The following is a 20336-nucleotide window of genomic DNA, read 5'->3' as shown; positions in this document are numbered from 1 at the left end:
GGAGGAAAAAGATCAACATGGACCATTTCTGAGGTATGATCTGGTGTTATATTTATGAGTATAGCTTGATTTTACATTTATTATATATGCCATAAGTTGCCTTTTTACATGTAAAGAACACCACCGGAGACTGGGTAAAACATTAAGTAGACACCAGACTAGCATGCACAGTTAGATTAACATCAGAAGATTAGCATAAAAAAGTATAACCCATAGAAAGACAGATACATAAAAGCATAAAAAATAATTCCATGAGGTGGTGAAGGAGTGACGGATCACCTTGTTGCACAGCTGACTGTGTGGCACCATGTCGGCCGACTGTCGTTCCTCTGTGCCACCAGGTCAGCTTGTGTTTATTCAATCTGTTCAACTAAACGCAAGATCCCCCTAACGCTTGCTTGGCTTTCTTTTGATTTGTAGCTGCTCCTTTTGTGCAGCTTTAATGCGTGCCCCACTCCAGTTTGTTCGAAGCGAACCATGAATCAATCCTCGCTGGTTGGTACCCGTGGTAGGCCAAGTGCCCTCAGGCCTTAGCCGAGGAAAAAGGATCAACATCGACCATCTCTGAGGTATGATTTGATATTATATTTTTACTGGTATTAGTATATACTGATTTTACATAAATCATAAATGCCATAAGTTCCATTTTTTACATATAGCAAACTCCATTGGGTAAAACATTAAGTACACACCAGACAAGCATACACGGTAGGATTAAAATCACAAGATTAGCGTAACAAACTATAACACTTATTAATATAGATATGTAGGTTTAGGGCCTAGATTCAGCCCTTCATCAAATCCAACGCCGACTCGACGAGGGTGTGGATGCTGACAGCGGGGTGGCCGAGCCCGACGCTCCCGGAGAAGACGTAGAAGCACTCGAGCATCGAAGTGGTTGCAGCCACGTGCCTTAACTCGTCCTCCAGCTCAAGCTCCACGAAGACGGCCATGTAACGCACATCTGACCGCATCATGGCGACGGCAAGCTCGATGGTGTACCGGCGGACCCGAGGCACATCCTTGGACGGGTAACTATACTCCTGCAGCACCTGCACCAACGTCCTTGCCAGCACCACGTCTACCACGTTTGCCCTGGCGAGGCTTGCACAGAGCTCCCCTGGCTCCATGAACCTGATCATCTGCGCGGCAAACCCGAGAAAGATGGTAAGTGTTTTCTCCTTCTCCACCATGATAGTCCTTAGCACCTTGGTGGCACCGGCAGTGACCCCTTTCAGCGGGAGTTGCCACTTGTCGCCGCCGTATGAGCATAGGTTGTGTAGGATCCTCGCGGCGCATATGCTGACGACAGGGTCGTTTAGGGCAGCGATGAGCCGTCCTACCCCTCCTCCTAGAGCCATTATGATCCTGCCGCAGTTTTTCTTACTCTCAAGGGCCAACATCGCAAGCGCCTCGCTAGCCTCCACTCGGATGGTGTTTGCCTGTCGACACTCCGTAATCGCCATCGGTTGCAAAAACATGGCGACTAGCACACTCACCATGCCACCTGTACCGCCTATGAGTTCCCTTGCATTGTCATCCATGGAGAGGCTTGTGAGTATCTCAATCGCCAGCTGGTGCAGCTCGAACTGGACCTTCTTTTCTTGCCGCTGCAGAACATCCCTGATGTTGCTCACGGTGAAGACAATGTCGGTGAGCTCTCTCCGGAGGAGCTTCCCCGTGTTCCCTGTCGTGCTAGCCAACCTCTTCACCACGTGGAGAGACTGCTGCACAGCCTTGAGCCTCATGTCCCTCGGCGTTGTCGGCGCCAGACCATGGTCGAGGCTGGAGTAGGAGATGATCTTGTCAAGAAGTCCCTGCGTGTTGCCGATCTTGTCACAGTTGTCGTGGTCGTGCGCCAAATTATTTAGGATGGAGAGACCGAGTAGGTTGAGTTCGTCTTGGTCGGCATAGAGCAGTGATGCCACGGATTCAATTGCTCCTGGGATGCCGGTTATGCGGAGCGCGATGACCTTCTTTCCCGTGAGCATGGACACAGCCACTGCCGCCGACCGCCGGACTTCCCTATCTAACAAGCCCTTCCAGTTGAGCATCTCGATGAGGCGCTCGATGGTGGGTGCAGAGACGCCTATCTTGCGCAGTGTGGCATCAGAAAAGCGGTTGGACTCAGCGAGTGCGACAAGGATGCCGGCGCCAACACTTTGCTCGTAATGGGAGCCCGATGTGACGAGGTTGTCACCGTAGGAGACGAGGTTCATGTGAAGGCCGTCGAAGATGCTCCCATTGAGGCACCGCGAGTAAGAGTTGTAGAAGAAGAGGCGGATGCCGACCTCGCCGGCACTAGGCGCGAGGTTATAGTCGTCGGCCACGCTTTCCAGGAGGCGGCAGTGACCCACCTTCCATTCCCACAGCGCCTTCTCGAAAAGGAACAGGAGTGCCTCAGCAAGCGCAAGGCCATAGAAGATGTTGAGCGCGGCGATGCGGTTTTTTCGCGCTTCCTCGCTGCCGCCGTAGTGGTGCAGGAGGCGTAGGAGGGAGAGGGACACACACGCCGACGCCGAGAGCAGCTGCATCCATGAGAAGGTACGCACGGCTTGGGCGCAGGAGATGGCCTGGTGCTGCCACTCTAGCTCATGGCTGCGGCCCAGGATGCGGGTGCCCTCGATGAGGAGGAGGACTGTGATGCACCAGAAATCAGTGCGGCCCAGTGTGATCGCGAAGCCGCCGAGGAGCACCACCGTGGCCCAGATGAAGGCCAGTGTGCCCCGACGGCTCGCCGCCTTCTCCAGCAACGCCAGCTGGAGAGCCAGCACGGTGAGGCGGCGCTCTGGCAATGCCACGTTGTCATCACCGACGTCGGCTTTTGGGTACGGCGTGGCCTTCTGCGGCTCGAACAGCATCGGCAGTTGGTTGGGAATACTCACGCGGACACTCGGGACGGCGAAACTAGCGCGATGATCCATTCCAAACAGTCTGTTGTTTGGCAACGTGTGGGGTGTCTCTGTGTATGCGCTTCTGAGCCGTGCATGCACTGGGTATTTATAAAGCGTCCACATGCTATATGCAAGGTACGCGAGAGAATATATTGATTCGAGGCATTTTGGATGTGTCGTTGATTTTTCAGTCTGTATAGGCAGCAAACGTAGGTCGCACCTAAAGTTGGCTTTTCCCTACACTGATCAAGAGAACCCTGATCAAGATCTTCTCCTTCTTCCATATTTTACTCTATTATGGCCGTTAAGCCGTTTTGCAGTCTCATTTATATCATTTAGTTTACACTGTCTGAGTCCAGATGTCAGTGGCTCACACCATCACACTACAGAAGTTTTATACTTTTAATGTAGTCTGGAATGGTGTTCTCAGAAAACAAATTAACCTTCAAAGGTATATTTTGAATTTATATATTCTAGCTTTGACTAACAACGAACCAATGTATTATCTCACACAAAATGTTGGTTTTGCCATTATCAAATGGCTACTTTTCTTTGTCTTGTTACAACGGAATGTTTTTTCTTGTTACGAAGGTATATTTTTCTACACGCACCAAACCTGGCTCAGTCTAAACCGTGCAGATTTTGTTTTTGTAGCTGCTTCACCACAGACTTGAAGAACCTTCGAGTTCCAATTTTTTTATATAGCTTCTGGTTGGATCAATTTTCTGTTCACTTGTAATTTTTTTGAACAAGTGTTCATGTGTAATTTGATTGTTATTTAATTAGTGAACAAGGTTGGCTGTTAATTTCTCGAACAAAAATACAATATGAGATATTTACGGACAAAACTTAAGCTCCGACGGGAGGAAAGATAGCATGAACTCAGTAGCTCTCTTACCGTGTGTGCTTGGCCAGTACTTCCCATGGTTTTCTCTTCCAAAAGTAGCAGTACTTCATGGAGTGTGGCAATGTGCTGGATGCAATGGTTAATTTTGTTACCCTATCGTACTCTAACGGCCTCCGTGTTGCCAGAAAATCATTTGTGTGAATACCATTCGAACAAATCCAGCCATGCATGGCATTGTCACGGTTGATCAGGATTGCTGCATCACTGATCTCTCCTCTCCAAGAAGAGGAAACGAGCTTTCTCTTAGGGGAAGCTTGGTCAATGTCTCATAGGTTCTCCTGCTACAATTGATAGTCTCGTCTCAGTTCCGTTGATGTATGAAGATGGATATACTGTCGCGAGAAGGCAGTATATGTACTGTTGATATTTTTTCTTGCAAGCATGACAGCTTGTTTTGACATTATAGGTCGGTGAAGACTCTTTTTTGTCTGGTTACAACAAAACGTTGATATTAAGACAGCAGGTGTGTAGGTTGCACCTAAAGTTGGATTTTCCTACAGGGAGCTGACATGGCTCAGAGCCGGCTTATAGTCTCATTTCTACAGTTCAGTTTACACTGTCCAAGTTTAGATGTCATTGGCTCACACACTACAGACACACTACAGAGGGCATATTGATAGAATATAAATTAACCTTCAAAGGCATGTTTCGAATGTTTAGATCTTAACTTTGACCAACAAGTAACAATTGTGGTTGTCTGGCAGGTTGGTATTAAGGCAGAATGTTCGGATGTTATCAGATGGAGAATCTTCTTCTTTTTCTTGTTACTCAACAGAATGTTGCTGTCGGAGTGGCACCTAAAGTTTCCTTCAGGGTGCAGACACTCAGTCCACTGAAAGCATGTGCTGGTTCTGTCCTCTGTAGTTACTTGTGTTCCGTTTCTTCTTCGGTACATCGTAAATTTGTCAGCTTGTTTCTAGAAGCAATACAACGTATAAGAGAGCTGTGGGCCAAACTTGAAGAAGAAGCGGACGAAGGTACCCCTCTTATTTGTGTTTGCCCTTGCTCGTAGTCCTTGCCAATATTCTTCTCCTTGCCACCCTCCCAAAAGCAGCAATAGGGAACGGCAAAGTCTTTGCAATGGCTGATGTGCTTACGCAGTTAGGCTGCCATGATTATATGCTCTAACGGACTCCGTGTTGCCATAAAATCACGTGTGAATGGCACTCAAATAAACAATGGACTGTTGTACGTGTCATCGTTGTGGTTGATCAAACCAAGGTTGCCGCGTCCATCGCCGGTCTCTCCTGCCAATTGTTAGTTTCGCCTCGTTGGCCGCCTCTGTTCCGTTGATGGTATGAAGGTGGACATGTTGCTTTCAGAAAAACAAAGATGGACATGTTGACGTGCATAAGGGAGTCTGTGTTGCTTAGTCAAGATATATCCAGGTTTTCCTGAGCAGTGAGAACCATGGTGTACAGAGGTTGTAAGAGGAATATGTTCGATGAAGCTCTGCTCATTCATTAGCCCATTATTAGCCCACGATCACCGGCCCATTAGTCCACGGTCACCAGCCCATTCGTTCAGTAGCCCATGATCACCGGCCCATTCGTCGCTCCTCTGCTCCTAAGCAGAGGCGCCGGACGTTCCTCGTCGGCCGTCCGGTGCGGCGGAGTGGTGGCGGTCCGCGGTCGACATGGAACAACCGCCGCCGACGTGCAAAAATGCACGGACATGAAGCGCTAGTACCAGCTTGCTGGAGCGCGAGAAACTCCAGGCGGCGGCGGCGGCGAGGAGGAGGTGACATCGTCAACTTCCAGCCGGGCGACGACGACGCGCCGGATCACCTCGCCGGACGGCTGAAGTGTGTCCCTCCCAGTACCAGGCATGGTCGACGCCCGGCGCCCCGCCACTCATCCCCTGCGTCCCCTGTAAGCGCCACCAGGTTAGTTCTTCACTGCCTGCCTGCCCGCCAGGTGCTTGCGTTTATTCCAATCCGTCCAACTGCATCCTAGGCGCTAGCTGGAGTAGCGAGCTATTGACCACTGACTGGCAGAGCGCGGTCACGGGACACTAGCTCAGACTAGTGCTAGGCCGTTTAGTGGCATCATGGTTGGGGTACCCTGTCTGTGCATCCGGGAGCGAAAACATGCAGTACTAGTGAAATTTCAGAGGGAGGGAACGAGAGACTCTTCTGAATATTTTCAGGCGAACTTCAGGAGAAAAGCAAAAGTTTCCACCAACTTTGATGCTCAGGCTGGTACTTTGCGTAGATTTAAGTAACTGCCATTAGTTATTTATATGCGATCGTGTATCAAGAGAAGCCAAGGAAATATTGGGGTGAGTCCAGCTAAATGTGATTAAACGTGCTGCCACTAGTTATTTATATTCTCTGTAGGAGAATTAGAGCTGCTTCCACCCTTCCATACATTTAGCTGATTATAGGATTCCCATAAGAATTTAAGGAATCCAGCTGTTGTTTTGGCTGGGTCAAGCAAAATCTAACCAAGTCCTGCCCAGCGCACGTGTAGACAAGATAAACACCTAGGGAGTTCGATGCAAAAGATGTAAGAAATTTGCTACAAATGTTCATGGCTATCACCTAGGGAGTTACGATGCGTGGAACCATTTGGCCAAGTCAAGCAAAATATTTTAAGATTCAGCTAGCCCATCGACGTAAGCAAGTGATGTAAGAAATTTGCTAGGCAGGCATGTGACACGCCATAGTCACCGCTAACAATCTGCATACATAGGATGAACGGGCTGAGCTTGAATTGAATCGACCTCTCACTCTAGGTGTTTATGCAAACTGATTGAGCAAAAGCTGGATCGAGAGCAGGCAACATTCAGAGATGGATCTCTCAAGTCCAGTGCTAAAGTTCAAAACAGCAGTGCCGTTTCTGTTCTTTAATTTCTGTGAGCTGCTGTTGCAATGTTCTTTAATTGCTGGTTTTCCTGCTTATTCTCTGGTAGGGTGTGTTGAGATTCTGTGCTATGCAAACGCAAACGCGATTTTTTTTTGAGGGTAAGCAAACGCGATATGTATTTTCTATATACACACTAGGGCTCATCGACCTGGGCCAGTAACAGTTTCAGCACTGAAGCAGTCCACCATCAATTATCGACGCGTCATTCCTACCTCCTCCGGCCTCTGATCTGTGACGGCCGCGCGCGTTCTATTGGATTGTATGTTGTCGGATGGTGGCGTGGCGACGAGCAACCTTAAATGCCGGATGGGGCGGAGCTCCAGGATGCGGCGAGGCCGAGGACAATCGTGCGTGGTGTTGCAACACGAAGAGGATTTGGGAATTTTCTGGAACTCACTCATTTCTCCATTCACTCTCACAGAGATATACAGGTGATGTGTATTTTACATTTTGACCCTCATAACACACACACATATACAACCTAACCCTCACAACACTCCCCCTCAAGATGGGGCGAAGATATCCATGAGCCCCATCTTGCTACAAATGTTACCAAAAGACACAACACTAATACCTTTAGTAAAGATATCAGCTAACTGATCTATAGACTTTACATAAGACACATAAAGTCTTCCCTCATCCAGTTTTTCTCTTATAAAATGTCTATCGATTTCTATGTGCTTAGTCCTATCATGTTGGACTGGGTTATGCACTAGATTAATGGCTGCCCGATTATCACAATAGAGCTTCAGAGGTCCACCACCAAATAACCGAAGTTCAGCTAATAAAATCCTCAACCACATAAGTTCACATAAGCCTGAGGCCATAGCTCTAAAATCAGCTTCGGCGGTGGATCTAGAAACCACACTCTGTTTTTTACTTCTCCGGCTAACAAGGTTACCACCCACAAAAGCACAATATCCGGATGTTGATCTTCTATCATCTAAGCACCCTGCCCAGTCCGCATCAGTATATCCCTCTATTCTCAGATGTTCATGGTTTGAAAACAAGATACCTTTCCCTGGGCAACTCTTAAGATACCTCAAGATCCTATGAACTGCATCTAGATGACCAGATTTGGGATCATGCATATATCTACTCACTATGCTAACAGAATAAGCAATGTCTGGCCTTGTATGCGACAAGTAAATCAAGCGACCAACTAACCTCCGAGTATCGATGCTTGTCCACCGGATCACCTGATTCTGCTAAAATGCGGTGGTTTTGCTCAATTGGAGTCGTCGCTGGTCTACAATTTAGCCAGTTTCAGTGAGTAAATCAAGTATATATTTCCTTTGTGATAGGTAAATACCTTGTGGTCCATATACAACCTCAATTCCCAAGAAATAATGAAGAAAGCCCAGATCCTTGACTTCAAATGACTTGGCCAACATTTTCTTTAGGCATGCTATCCCATCATCATCATTACTTGTGATCACAATGTCATCAACATACACACTGAGGATAACAATCTTGCCACTCCGGTGTTTAAAGAAAAGGGTGTGATCAGCATTGCTTTGCCGATAACCCATAGAGCATATCTCCTTCCTTAACCGTCCAAACCATGCTCTAGGTGATTGTTTCAAACCATATAGATATTTTTTTAGCCTACACACTTTACCATCCGTCTCTTGTGTACCAAACCCAGGGGGAATCTCCATGTACACTTCTTCCTTTAAATCACCATGTAAGAAAGCATTTTTAACATCCATCTGAAAGAGTTTCCATCTTTTATTTGCAGCTACTGAAATTAGAGTTCTTATTGTATTCATTTTTGCCACTGGGGCAAATGTCTCATCATAGTCCACACCATAGGTTTGACTATATCCCTTTGCCACCAATCTAGCTTTATATCTTTCCACTTTACCATCTATTTTGTTTTACGGTAAATACCCATTTACAACCAACAATCTTTTTATTAGGAGGAAGAGTAGTAAGTACCCAAGTATTGTTTTTGTCAAGCGCCTCCATCTCTTCCATCATAGCTCTTCTCCATTCCGGATATTGTTTTGCTTCCTGCCAGTTACGTGGTATAGGTAAAGTAGAGTCCGAGTGCAGCTATGAATGCTTTGTATTGGGGGCCCATAGATGAATATGAAACATAATTAGAGACATCATATTGGGACAGGTTTGATGGTAATTTACCGACGATGAGTGCGAGATTGTTTTCTTAGAGCTATAGGAAGATCTAAATCACCATGTGGAGGAGAGATTGTACCATCACTTGCGAAGGACTTGAACTTGAGTCATGCAAATCTGGTTGTACTTGGGCTTCGGGGTTTTGACTCAATGTGATTTCTTCCTCCCTTTGCACTTGATCATTCTCGGCTCTCTGTCTCCTTGTGTAAACCTTAAGGTTTTGTGGCCACCTTGATCGTTTAGTTTGATACTCTTGCTGCTCCCCCGAGTGTGATCTTGTTCGAGCATTTGATGTATCTTCATCTCTACCATCAGGCTCAACTTCATCTCTACCATCAGGCTCATCTCTAGTTGGAATTACTCCAACAATCATCTTCTGTGAAGTTGCATCATTGTCTTCTCTTCTCTCATCTCCCCGTGTCCTCAAGACTCCATCTGAGCTATCATCATTGAACAATTCAGGGAACACATCAGTTAAGTCAGTAGGTTCTCCATAAAAAGGTACATTTTCCCTAAAGGTCACATCCATACTCACAAACATTCTCCTCTCCGAAGGACACCAGTATTTGTAGCCCTTCTGCTTACCAGAATACCCAACAAACACACATTTCAGTGCTCTTGGATCTAATTTCCCAACAGATGGCCTGTGATCTCTTACAAAGCATACACACCCAAATACTCTTGGAGGAACCACATATGTAGTTTCACCAGTTAGACACTCAATTGGTGTCTTATTATTGAGCACCCGAGATGGCATTCTATTCATCAAATAAGCCGCTGTCATCACAGCTTCAACCCACAAATATTTAGGAACATTCATAGCTAACATGATACACCGGGTGATTTCTAAGAGGTGTCTGTTCTTCCTTTCAGCCAACCCATTCTGCTGAGAAGTACCTGGGCAACTCGTTTGATGGATAATTCCAAAACTTGACAAGTACTCATCAAATTGGTTATTTACATATTTTGTACCATTGTCAGTTCGGAATATTTTCACCCTTGCATCATATTGATTTTTGATTAAGCTGTGGAAATCCTTAAAGCACTCAAACACGTCACTTTTATTTTTTAGTACATACACCCAAGTAGTCGTCCTAGTGCAACAGCCAATAAATGTAACAAAAGATTTGTATCCATGAAGTGACCACACCCCACTAGGACCCCACACATCTGAGTGGATAGTTTGAAATGGCCCCGTACTTCTGTGATCAGATGAAGTATATATACTACGGGTCAGCTTCCCATAGTGACATGCATCACATGCTAGACTTTCTTTGCAAATTTTACTATAGAGATGAGGATACAACTTAAAGGCCATGTGTCCCAGCCGGCGATGATGAAGAAGGAATTCTTGCAATGGTGACTGAGAGAGAACAGTAGCAGCCACAGGTGTCGTATCATCATCCAAGTAGTAGAGGCCATCTCGCATTATTCCTGTCCCAAGGACTTTCCACGTCCCAAGTTCCAGAAATACACACCATGTTGGGTAAAAGATAGCAGCACAATTGAGCTCCTTTGTGATACAACTAATGGACAATAGATTTATTGGAAATGATGGAACATGCAAAACAGAGGATAAAGACATATCATGTCCACACACAACTGTCCCTGTCCCCATGATAGCTTGAGTAGAGCCATCTGCCAATTGTACACCTTGTTCTTTCACACTAGGAGCATATTTTGAGAATTCCTTGTAGGATCCCACCATATGTCTTGACGCACCAGAGTCAATTAACCATGGCACAATACTCTGGTTATTATTCATGAATTTAGAAACATTACCACGTGAATCAGTAGGGTTGGTTGAAGCTGATGTGAGAGGTGCCTCCATTGACGATTTCTCATTCATGTACATCCTCTTGAACTGCTGCCATTTTTTTCAATCATCCAGTGACATCTCCACTCTCACAATTTGATAACCTTATCTAACAGCCGAGGTAGTATTCACCTCGACTCCATATCGCATACCACTACCTCGACCACCATTACCAACACTTGTTCCACTAACACCAGCCGGGTGTAGAGCTCCACAGCGATTACACAAACTACGGAATGCAAAATTTATATTTCGACAACCTGGATTTGGGCATAGCCAGTCCCCATCTCGCTGCCATGATTTTGCTGCACCATCACCAAGTCTTTTACCTCCATAGCCACTAGCACCACTGCTGCTGCTCACAGGACGGCCACCACCACTGCCGCCACCAACGCCGCCGCCTCCACCGCGGTACGAACTGTGGTCCAGAGCCATAACCTGACCCAAATGATATGTCTCTAGCACTGTCGCCTCCTGCTCTTTCTCTTCTGACTTTGCAGCCCAGCAGTAGTGCCAAATTCCTCCTCGCATCACCTTCTCTCAGCTTCACTGCTGCCCTACTTCTGCTCATCCTCACACAGTTTCTACCTTCTACTAACAGTAAGGCTTTCTTCACACAAACACACCTCCTCTGCCACAAGCTCACCCTTCTGCACAAGCACGCACAGCTCCGCCTGAGCAGCAACTGCTCCTTCCGGCCACGGCAGTAACCTTCCGGGACTTCCTACTCGCGCGGAGCTCCTCCCACGCACCTCGCGGTCCACGCCCACGCCGGGCTCCACCAACTCCTTCCGCAGCGCCCGAACCTCCTCCTGCGCCTCACGCGCGCCCCAGATGCCGGAGCTCCACCGCACGCCACCGATTTACCTCCGGCAATCGCCTCTGCCGGTCACTCCTGCTCTGATACCATGTTGCAACACGAAGAGGATTTGGGAATTTTCTGGAACTCACTCGTTTCTCCATTCACTCTCACAGAGATATACAGGTGATGTGTATTTTACATTTTGACCCTCATAACACACACACATATACAACCTAACCCTCACAACACGTGGTCCCATGGATACGACCTCGTCAGCGTCCAGCCGGCAGCCGGGCGACGACGGCTAGATGTATCACGCATATTCCAGTTGAGCGGCATGGTCGACGCCTCTCCGCCGTCCCCTGGAACCTCCGCCAGGTCAGCTTCTCTTCCTGCCCGCCAGGTGCTTGTGTTTATTCACATCCGTTCCTACGCGTCATAGAACGAGCAGGCAGCCCATGATTATTCATTAACTGAAGGCGATACGCTTCTCAGTTCTCACCCTTGCTTGGCTATGCCCTGCTCTTTTTTGGCATTGCGGTATAGACACTTCGTCTGCCGTGCAGGGCATGTTGGGTGCATCCAGGACAAAGCAGGATAAAAAAAGTTATCACGCCCTTGTAGGTGATTAAGAGCCACAAAAGACCCTTCCTGACCTACCCTTTTAAAAAGAGAAATACTCATATTAGCCAGTTAATCTCCCTACACTGATGAGTTTGAAACGGATCAGGCTCCGTCTCCGGCCAAGTCAAGTAGAATATGAGCTCCGGGCGGCCACCGACTGCCACTGCCAGTTAGTGCACACATGTAAATTAAGTTAGCGCCTCGTTTGAAGTGTCTGATATAGAAAATATGTTTAGGCATGTGATAGTGCCTTGGTTACCCCTAACCATGTATGTGCATACATAATTAGGATTAACCTGTGAACTTGAAGTGAATCAGCCTCTCATTCTGTTCATGTGTACAAGCACCTCACCGGCTGAGCTAGAATCTACAGGGGCGCGATTAAGAGCCAGAGATGGGCCTTTCAAGTGCTATGCTATGGTGGGAGGAGTGGCAGCTGCGCATCCTCGTCCTCGCCAGCCTCTTCCTCCAGTATGTCCTCTTCTTCTCTTTATGGATGCGTAGAGCTCCTATACTGCGCAGGCTGAGAGTGCTGGTGTGGATCGCATACATATGTGGTGACGCCTTGGCTATCTATGCCCTCGCCACCCTCTTCAACCGTCGTCAGAAGACTTGGGATGGGGTGAGCAGTTCCCTGGAGGTCATATGGGCGCCTGTCCTCCTAATCCACCTCGGCGGCCAGACATGGATAAGTGCCTACAGCCTTGAAGACAACGAGCTATGGAAACGGCATACCATAACCGTGGTGTTTCAGGTTACGGTTGCCCTATACGTCTTTTGCAAGTGGTGGTCCGGTGGTAAGATGCTGCTGGCGGCAGCAACCTTGCTCTTTGTTGTTGGCATCCTCAAATTCGCCCAGAAGCCATGGGCCCTCAGGACCGCCAGCTTTAACAGCTTGCAGGCCTCCACCACTGTGTTCCTGCTGCCAGAAGTACAAAGAAAAGGACGCATATATTCGCTTGAAGAATATATACAAGCAGCAAAGAAGTGTGTACTAGAAACAAAGTTAGACAGTCAGCATCAGTATGGAACCGAGAGCAATTATATGTTCGTCGACCTGTCTCCACCATACTCTTTTCGTATTGCTGAGTTATCCTCTTTCCTGATGCTTGAAGATAAGCGTGCATACCGTGATCTGCAGTGGTCCCTTGGAAATACATTTAATAAGCTGTACAGCAGAGCAAGATCAAGTTTAACTGGCCTCGGCTCTGTCTCAATATTGTTGTTCCCATTCTTAGCTTTAGCTTCTACGGTGCTCTTTGCCACGAGCCACGAGGATGGTCACAGTGAGAAGGATATCAAGGTGACATACATCTTATTCGGTTGCACTACCATGCTGGAGTTCTTACTTCCCTGCATGGGTATCTGCACGAACATACCATGTTCCGAAAGTTTATTTGACAAGTATATTGGAGGGTGGCCCGACATGGTTTCCCAGTACAGCATCATGTCCTTCTGTGTACGGAAGAAGAAGCCCACATTCCTGATGAAGCTTGCTACCTTCAAGTTTCTAAAGGAGTTCATTAACCAGCATTGGTATATTCAATATGTACCTATAGCTTTCCAGATGACAGGGGTGGTTCGCCAACACGTGGAAGATGGTTGGAAGAACTACATACATGATGCTGCAAGTTATAGGAGATTTAGTGAGCTCCGAGGCCAATGGGCTCTAAGTAGGCACCAAGAGATAGAATGGAGCTTGAAGATGGCATACGGCGAGAGCGTTCTCATCTGGCATGTTGCCACAGACCTCTGCTTTTATCACCCCAACACATCGCCTCAAGGTCGACAAGGAGAAGCCACTCAACGCAGTAGGGAGATATCCAACTATATGATCTATCTGCTTCGTGTCCGTCCTGAGATGTTAATGCCCGGCACTAGATCTGATCTTTTCACCTTGGCCAGTGACATAATTGTGGAAAAAAGCAAGGGGTCGCTCGACATGACAGAAGAAAATCTTGCTCACGAGATTCTCAACGTGTCGATGTTGCCCTCTGCATCTGGTATGGTTTCCGATGCACTCAAGCTTTCCAAAGCACTGATCCAGTTGAGTGACGAGAAGGAGAGGTGGATTGTGATCCAAGGTGTGTGGACGGAGATGTTGTGCTATTCTGCTAGCAGATGCAGGGGTTACCTACACGCCAAGAGCCTGGGTGATGGTGGGGAGTTTCTTAGCATTATCTGGCTCCTCTTGTCGGCTATGGGGATGGAGACCTTGGCAGACAGGCATCAAAGGTCAGAGCCCTCTCAAGAGGAAGCAACAGCAGAACAAGAAGCTCCAGCATCGACTTCCCGTTCAGGCACATCTGATCAATCTGAAGATAACTATAGCCTAGTCTGAGAGATGGGCGCCTATGGAAATAACTGGTTCCTAGCTTTACTCGTTCACTCTTATCAGGTTACTTCCTTTGCATCATACTGGTTTCTAAGTTTTTCTTTCGATGTGTGTGCAACAATGGATGCGTGTGGCTTCCATGCTCAGTGCCGCCACATGGCATTGGCCTACAGGCTTCAGAGCTTTTTTTTGTTTGACGATCATCACACACCTTTATTTAAACAATAATGATGTTTACAGGTATGTTGAGACCATCAGGTTTTTTTTTCTGAATTTGTTGAGACCATCAGGTGGTTCTAGTAACCGCACGTATTTTGTCATGCAATCGCAATGTCTGTACTAGCTTTTTTTTTTTCTACATACATAGCTTACAGCACACTGGGCTCCCGCACTAGGTCCCATTGACCCGGCCCAGCAATAGTTGCAGCACCGGAGCAGCCCACCGTCAATTACCAAACCCGTCCTTCTCCGTCCTCTGCTCTGCTCCTGAAACGGACGAGTCCCCGCCGCAACGGCCGCGCCGCGCGCTCGTAATCAGGAGAAGCCAGGCGGAACGGACGCTCGCTGTGGAGTGCGGCACGACAGCGTTGGCGGCGGCGAGGCCGAGGGGATGCGTCATGCGTGCATGGTCGCGTGGACGCGGCCCCTCCTCTGTTTCGCTTCCAGTCGGTCGACAACGACGCGCAGTTCGACGCCGTCTTCCATCTGCACTGCGTCCAACCCCGGCATGGTCGACGCTACCACGCCCTCTCCGGGCCCCGTTCGCTGGAAGGGCCACCAGGAGGTCAGCTTTGCTTCCTGCCCGCCCTGCCGCCCACCAGGTGTTTGTGTTTATTCCTATCCGTTGCGATGCGTCCTAGCTCGAGTAGCTAGCCAGCCAGCCAGCGATTATTCACTAACTGAAGGTGATAGATAGGAGCATCCCATCCCCAGCGATTGACGCACGCAAGTTTTACACTAAAGGATGTCCAGGAAAAAATTTAGGCATGCTCAATCGATAAAATTGCATCACGTCCTTGTAGGCAAGTAAGAAGAGCCAAGACCATTTCAAAAAGTTAAACACACTCATATAAGCCCGTTAATGTTTGGTTCCTACAGGCTACAGATGAGTTTGAAATGACTCAGGATGTGTCTTCGGCCGAGTCAAGTATAATATATTAGAACTCCGGTCCACCGACTGCCAGTTGGTACACATACAAACAAACAAAAAGCAACATGCTAGTTGCTAGTTGCTAGATCCAGATCGTACTGTTTTTTTAAGGAAACTCCACTTGGCTAGTTGGCTAGTTGCATACGTGAAGCGAGATATGTAGTCAAGTCAGTGCCTCGTTGCAAGTGTTTGATATAGGAAATGTGTGTAGGCACGTGACAGCGCCGTGGTTACAGCTAACCATGTCTGCACTACATTATTAGCCTATTTATGAGCAAATTTCTTTTGTTAATGCACACAAATCATAAAATAATTGGAAGTCAAGGATAATATTAGTCTTCATCAGGCGAGATACCCACTTGAGCCTGCATCTCGTTACTTCACGCCAGTAGGAGCTATAATAACCCTTAGTTACGTTCATATATTACTAACTTAAAAGGACTTGAGCTGTGCATTTAGGCAAGTCAAGCAAAATATCATGCACTCCAGCCCGGCTGCACCTACAGCCAGTTGGTGTACAGATGTAACAACATAAATAACTATCGCATTGATTAGATGAACACTTAAGTTAAGACGGAACCATTCTGCCAAGTCAAGCAAAAAATATGTCTTCAAGTCTTTAAGCCAGCCTAGTTGATATAAGCAATTCTGAAGGCACGTGAAACAATGACATAGTCACAGCTAGCTAACCATGTGCATTCGTATGTCTACACTACATAGGGTGAATGGGTGAGTTTGAGACAAATCAGCCACTCAATTTGTTCATGTGTGAAACTCAGCGAGAGTGAGATTGTCTCAGAGAGGGCCAGCAAGCCAGAATAGATGGGTCTCTCAAGTGCTATGCAATGGTGGGAGGAGTGGCAGCTGCGCATCCTCGTTCTCAGCAGCCTCTTCATCCAGTACGTCCTCTACTTCTCTTTCTGGATGCGTAGAGTTCCTTCCCTGTTCAGGTTGAGAGCACTGGTGTGGATTGCATACATAGGCGGTGACGCTGTGGCGATCTATGCCCTCGCCACCCTCTTTAACCGCCGCAAGCAGACTTGGGATGGGGAGAGCAGCGCCCTGGAGGTCCTATGGGCACCTGTCCTCCTCATCCACCTGGGCGGTCAGCAAATGATAAGTGCCTACAGCCTCGAAGACAATGAGCTATGGAAACGGCATACCTTAACCATGGTGTCTCAGGTCACGGTTTCCTTGTACGTCTTCTGCAAGTGGTGGTCCGGTGAGAAGAGTCTGTTGGCAGCAGCCATCTTGCTCTTCCTTCTTGGCATCCTTAAATTCGCCCAGAAGCCATGGGCCCTCAGAACTGCCAGCTTTAATAACATGCACAACTCCAGCACCGTGTCCCTGCTGCCTGCGGCACAAAGAGAAGGGCACATATGCTCGCTTGAAGAATATGTACAAGCAGCAATGCAGTGTGTACCGGAAAAAGGGGAACACGATCTGGATGAGGATCAAGCCCAGAGCAAATATATGTTTGTCGACATGTCTGTTTCATACTCCTCGAGGGTTGCACACCTAAAATCTTTCCCGACGCTTGAAGATATGGGTGCATACGATGCGTTGCGTGATTGCCTCGGAGATGCATTTAATACCCTGTACTCAAGACTAAAATCAGTTGACACTGAACTCGACATCATCTTAGAGCTGTTGCTTCCATTCCTGGCCTTAGCTTCTATGGTGCTCTTCACCACAAGCCACAAGGATGGTCACAATGAGAAGGACATCACCGTGACATACATCCTATTCGGTTGCACTACACTGCAGGCCTTCCTATTTCCTTGCATGCTATTCAGTTCGGTCATTCCATGTTGGCGGAGTGTCCTTGTCAAGCATTCTGCAGAGTGGCACGACCATGTTTCCCAGTGCAACCTCATCTCCTTCTGTGTCCGCAAGAAGAAGCCCACATTCCTGATGAAGCTTGCTACCTTCAACTTACTAAGGGAGTTTATTAACCAGCAATGGTATATTCAACATGTACCTATAGCTTTCCAGATTACAGGGGTGGTTCGCCGACACCTGGAAGATGGTTGGAAGAATTACATACGTGATGCTGCAAGTTACAAGAGATTTAGCGAGCTCCGAGGCCAGTGGGCTCTAAGTAGGCACCAAGAGCTAGGATGGAGCTTGAAGATGCCATTTGATGAGAGTGTCCTCATCTGGCATGTTGCCACAGACCTCTGCTTTTATCAGCCCAACACATCCCCTGGATGTCGACAAGTAGAAGCCACTCAACGCAGCAGGGAGATATCCAACTATATGATCTACTTGCTTCTCATCCGCCCTGAGATGTTATTGCCTGGCACTAGATCTGGTCTCTTCACCTTGGCGAGCCACATAATTGTGGAAAACAACAAGGGGTCGCTCGACATGACAGAAGAAAATCTTGGGCAGGAGATTCTCAACATGCCTATGTTGCCCTCTGCAACTGATATGGTATCCAATGCACTCAAGCTTTCCAAAGCACTGATGGAGCTGGGCGACGAGAAGGAGAGGTGGACTGTGATCCAAGGTGTGTGGGTGGAGATGCTCTGCTATTCTGCCAGCAGATGCAGGGGTTACCTGCACGCCAAGAGCCTAGGTGAAGGTGGGGAGTACCTCTCTACCGTCTGGCTTCTTTGGTCGTTCATGGGGATGGAGACCTTGGCAGACAGGTATCAGAAGTCAGAGGCTCCTCGAGAACAGGAAGAAGTGTAAGCAGCATCGACTACCCATTCCCAAGGCAAAGCTGATCAATCTGAAGACAACTTCAGCCTAGTGTGACAGATGGCCACTGTGAGGTCCCATGTTTATTTCTTCAGTAGCCCATATCACGTTACTTCCTTTGCATCATACTGGTTTTTTAGTTTTTTCTGCTGGTGTGATTGTGCTATTTTTAGCTGTCAGTTTTAAGCATGTAACGATGCACTTATATTTGTTGAAGTGCTACTGGTTTTGCTGCATGGTTCTGTAAATGGTTCAATCAAACACATGCCTACACTGTCAATTATGGGTGAAGTTGAGATTCTTTCACATACGGCTCTGAGCGCATCCCTGTGGTTTGCGCTTTTGCGGCCCAGATGCTGCATCTCGCATCGGGTTGCTGAAAATAGTCATCTGAGCACTTTTGTTACCGTGTTGATTGTATTCCTATTATCCTGTCCAACGGAAGGCTAAGAAGTCAGTGCTGTTTTCTCTTGTGTACATATCTCGGTTCCTTTTCAGTGTTGACCCGTCTCTTTCAGTGCCATGCGATGTTATATTGTTTCTCATTACAGTGTCTACCATTCTACCATGTTTGTAAGAGTGAATTTTGGGGGGCCAAGTCATTTGAACATTTCGTTGCACTCTTAATGTACTGTATTTTCCTGCGACCAGGTTTGTAAGAGAGTGGATTTGATGTGAGTCATTTGAACATTTCGTTGCGCTGGTAATGTAATTCGTTTTACTGCGACCAGGTTTATAAGGGTGTGGATTTGGTGTGATGGCCATTCGAACATCTCATCATCATGCTAATGTAATGTATTTTACCGCTCAAACCTCAGAAATAATGATACTGATGTTCGTATTCAACATTCTCCATGGTTATCTTGTTGATGCATTACTGCTCAAAGGCTGCGCTGTGTTTCCGAATAAACAGCACCAGACTTGAACACGTTTGTGTACGCTGTTTCTGTTTTATACTACTACCCAAATGTCAGCATTGCAGTGCCGTTATGTTGGTCCATCTCAATATACGTACGGAGCGTTCCCAGATGGCAAGGCTGGAGATATTACAACTATGTAATGTAAATTTGTGGTGAGTATCTGTTACTCAATTTTTTTGGCCAGAGCTGAATTACTAATGTACTGCTCCAGTTTTTTGCTGCAAGTGTGTGTATTACAATTAACCAAATTATCTTTATTTCTGTAAAGACGATGTGCACATTTCAGGATCAGCATGATATATTCACATAGCAGTCATCCCGCAAATGTAGACAAGGCACGCAAGGCGAACTCTGGTCATTCTGTTGCAAATGTACTTACTCAGCTCGGCAGACAGGCCTCTCGCACCAGCCCACCAACCTAGCCAGCCAACCCAGGCACAGAAGCAGAGCCGGACGGAGTCACTGCCGAGCCGTCGTCCGTCCTCCGCCGTGCGGGCGGTGGCGTGGCGACGAGTGACATTTCAATGCAGGGGCGCGAGGCCGGCGTCGGCGCGCCAGCCGATGGCCTGAAACCCCAGGCGGCGGCGAAGGCGACGCGCTGAGCGGAGACGTATGGCCTCGTCAACGTCCGGCCACGCCGGAACGCCTCGCGTGCTGGGTGAGCTGCGTCCATGGCAACGGCATGTTCAACGCCCGACGCCGTCTCCTCCGTCCCCTGGAAGCGCCACCAGGTCAGCTTTCACCTGCCCGCCCGCCATGTGCTTGCGTTTATTCCCATCTGTGTTCCACTGCGTCCTAGCCAGAGAAGCAGTGCTCCGTCCGTCGTGCGCGGGACGCGGGACATCACGGTGCATCTCTCTAGCAGTTCATCAGCAAATGGTGCACACAACTCATAAAATAAGTGGAAGTCCACGATAATATTATTCTTCATCAGGCTAGATACCCAGTTAAGCCCGCATCTCGTCGCTTCAGGCCAGTAGGAGCCGGAATGACCCTTAATTGCGTACATGTATTATAGGAACTTGAAACGAATTGAGCTATGCATTTAGGCAAGTCGTGCAAAATATTATCAAGTCCAGCCCAACGCACCTACAGCCAGTTGGGTATACAGATGTAACAACATAAACAACTATCCAATTGATTAGATGCACAACTTAAGACAGAATCATTCTGCCA

General features: G+C 47.6%; 1 protein-coding gene across 1 annotated transcript; it reads right to left on the bottom strand.

Annotated features, from left to right (window-relative positions):
- Nucleotides 1-785: 785 nt before the first annotated feature.
- On the bottom strand, nt 786-2861 carry LOC124657676. The gene has a single exon (XM_047196189.1). The coding sequence runs from the start codon at nt 2859-2861 to the stop codon at nt 786-788; it is 2076 nt and encodes a 691-aa protein (XP_047052145.1).
- Nucleotides 2862-20336: the final 17475 nt, after the last annotated feature.

Source organism: Lolium rigidum, chromosome 5 (genome assembly GCF_022539505.1).
Source record: "Lolium rigidum isolate FL_2022 chromosome 5, APGP_CSIRO_Lrig_0.1, whole genome shotgun sequence".
NCBI classification, from domain to species: domain Eukaryota; kingdom Viridiplantae; phylum Streptophyta; class Magnoliopsida; order Poales; family Poaceae; genus Lolium; species Lolium rigidum.
The sequence above is the reverse complement of the archived record's forward strand: the minus strand, read 5'-3'. Positions and strand labels throughout refer to the sequence as shown.

What these genes read in the sequence shown, in the direction of transcription:
- LOC124657676 (XM_047196189.1), bottom strand. Translation starts at nt 2,861, where the DNA reads ATGCTGTTCGAGCCGCAGAAGGCCACGCCGTACCCAAAAGCCGACGTC.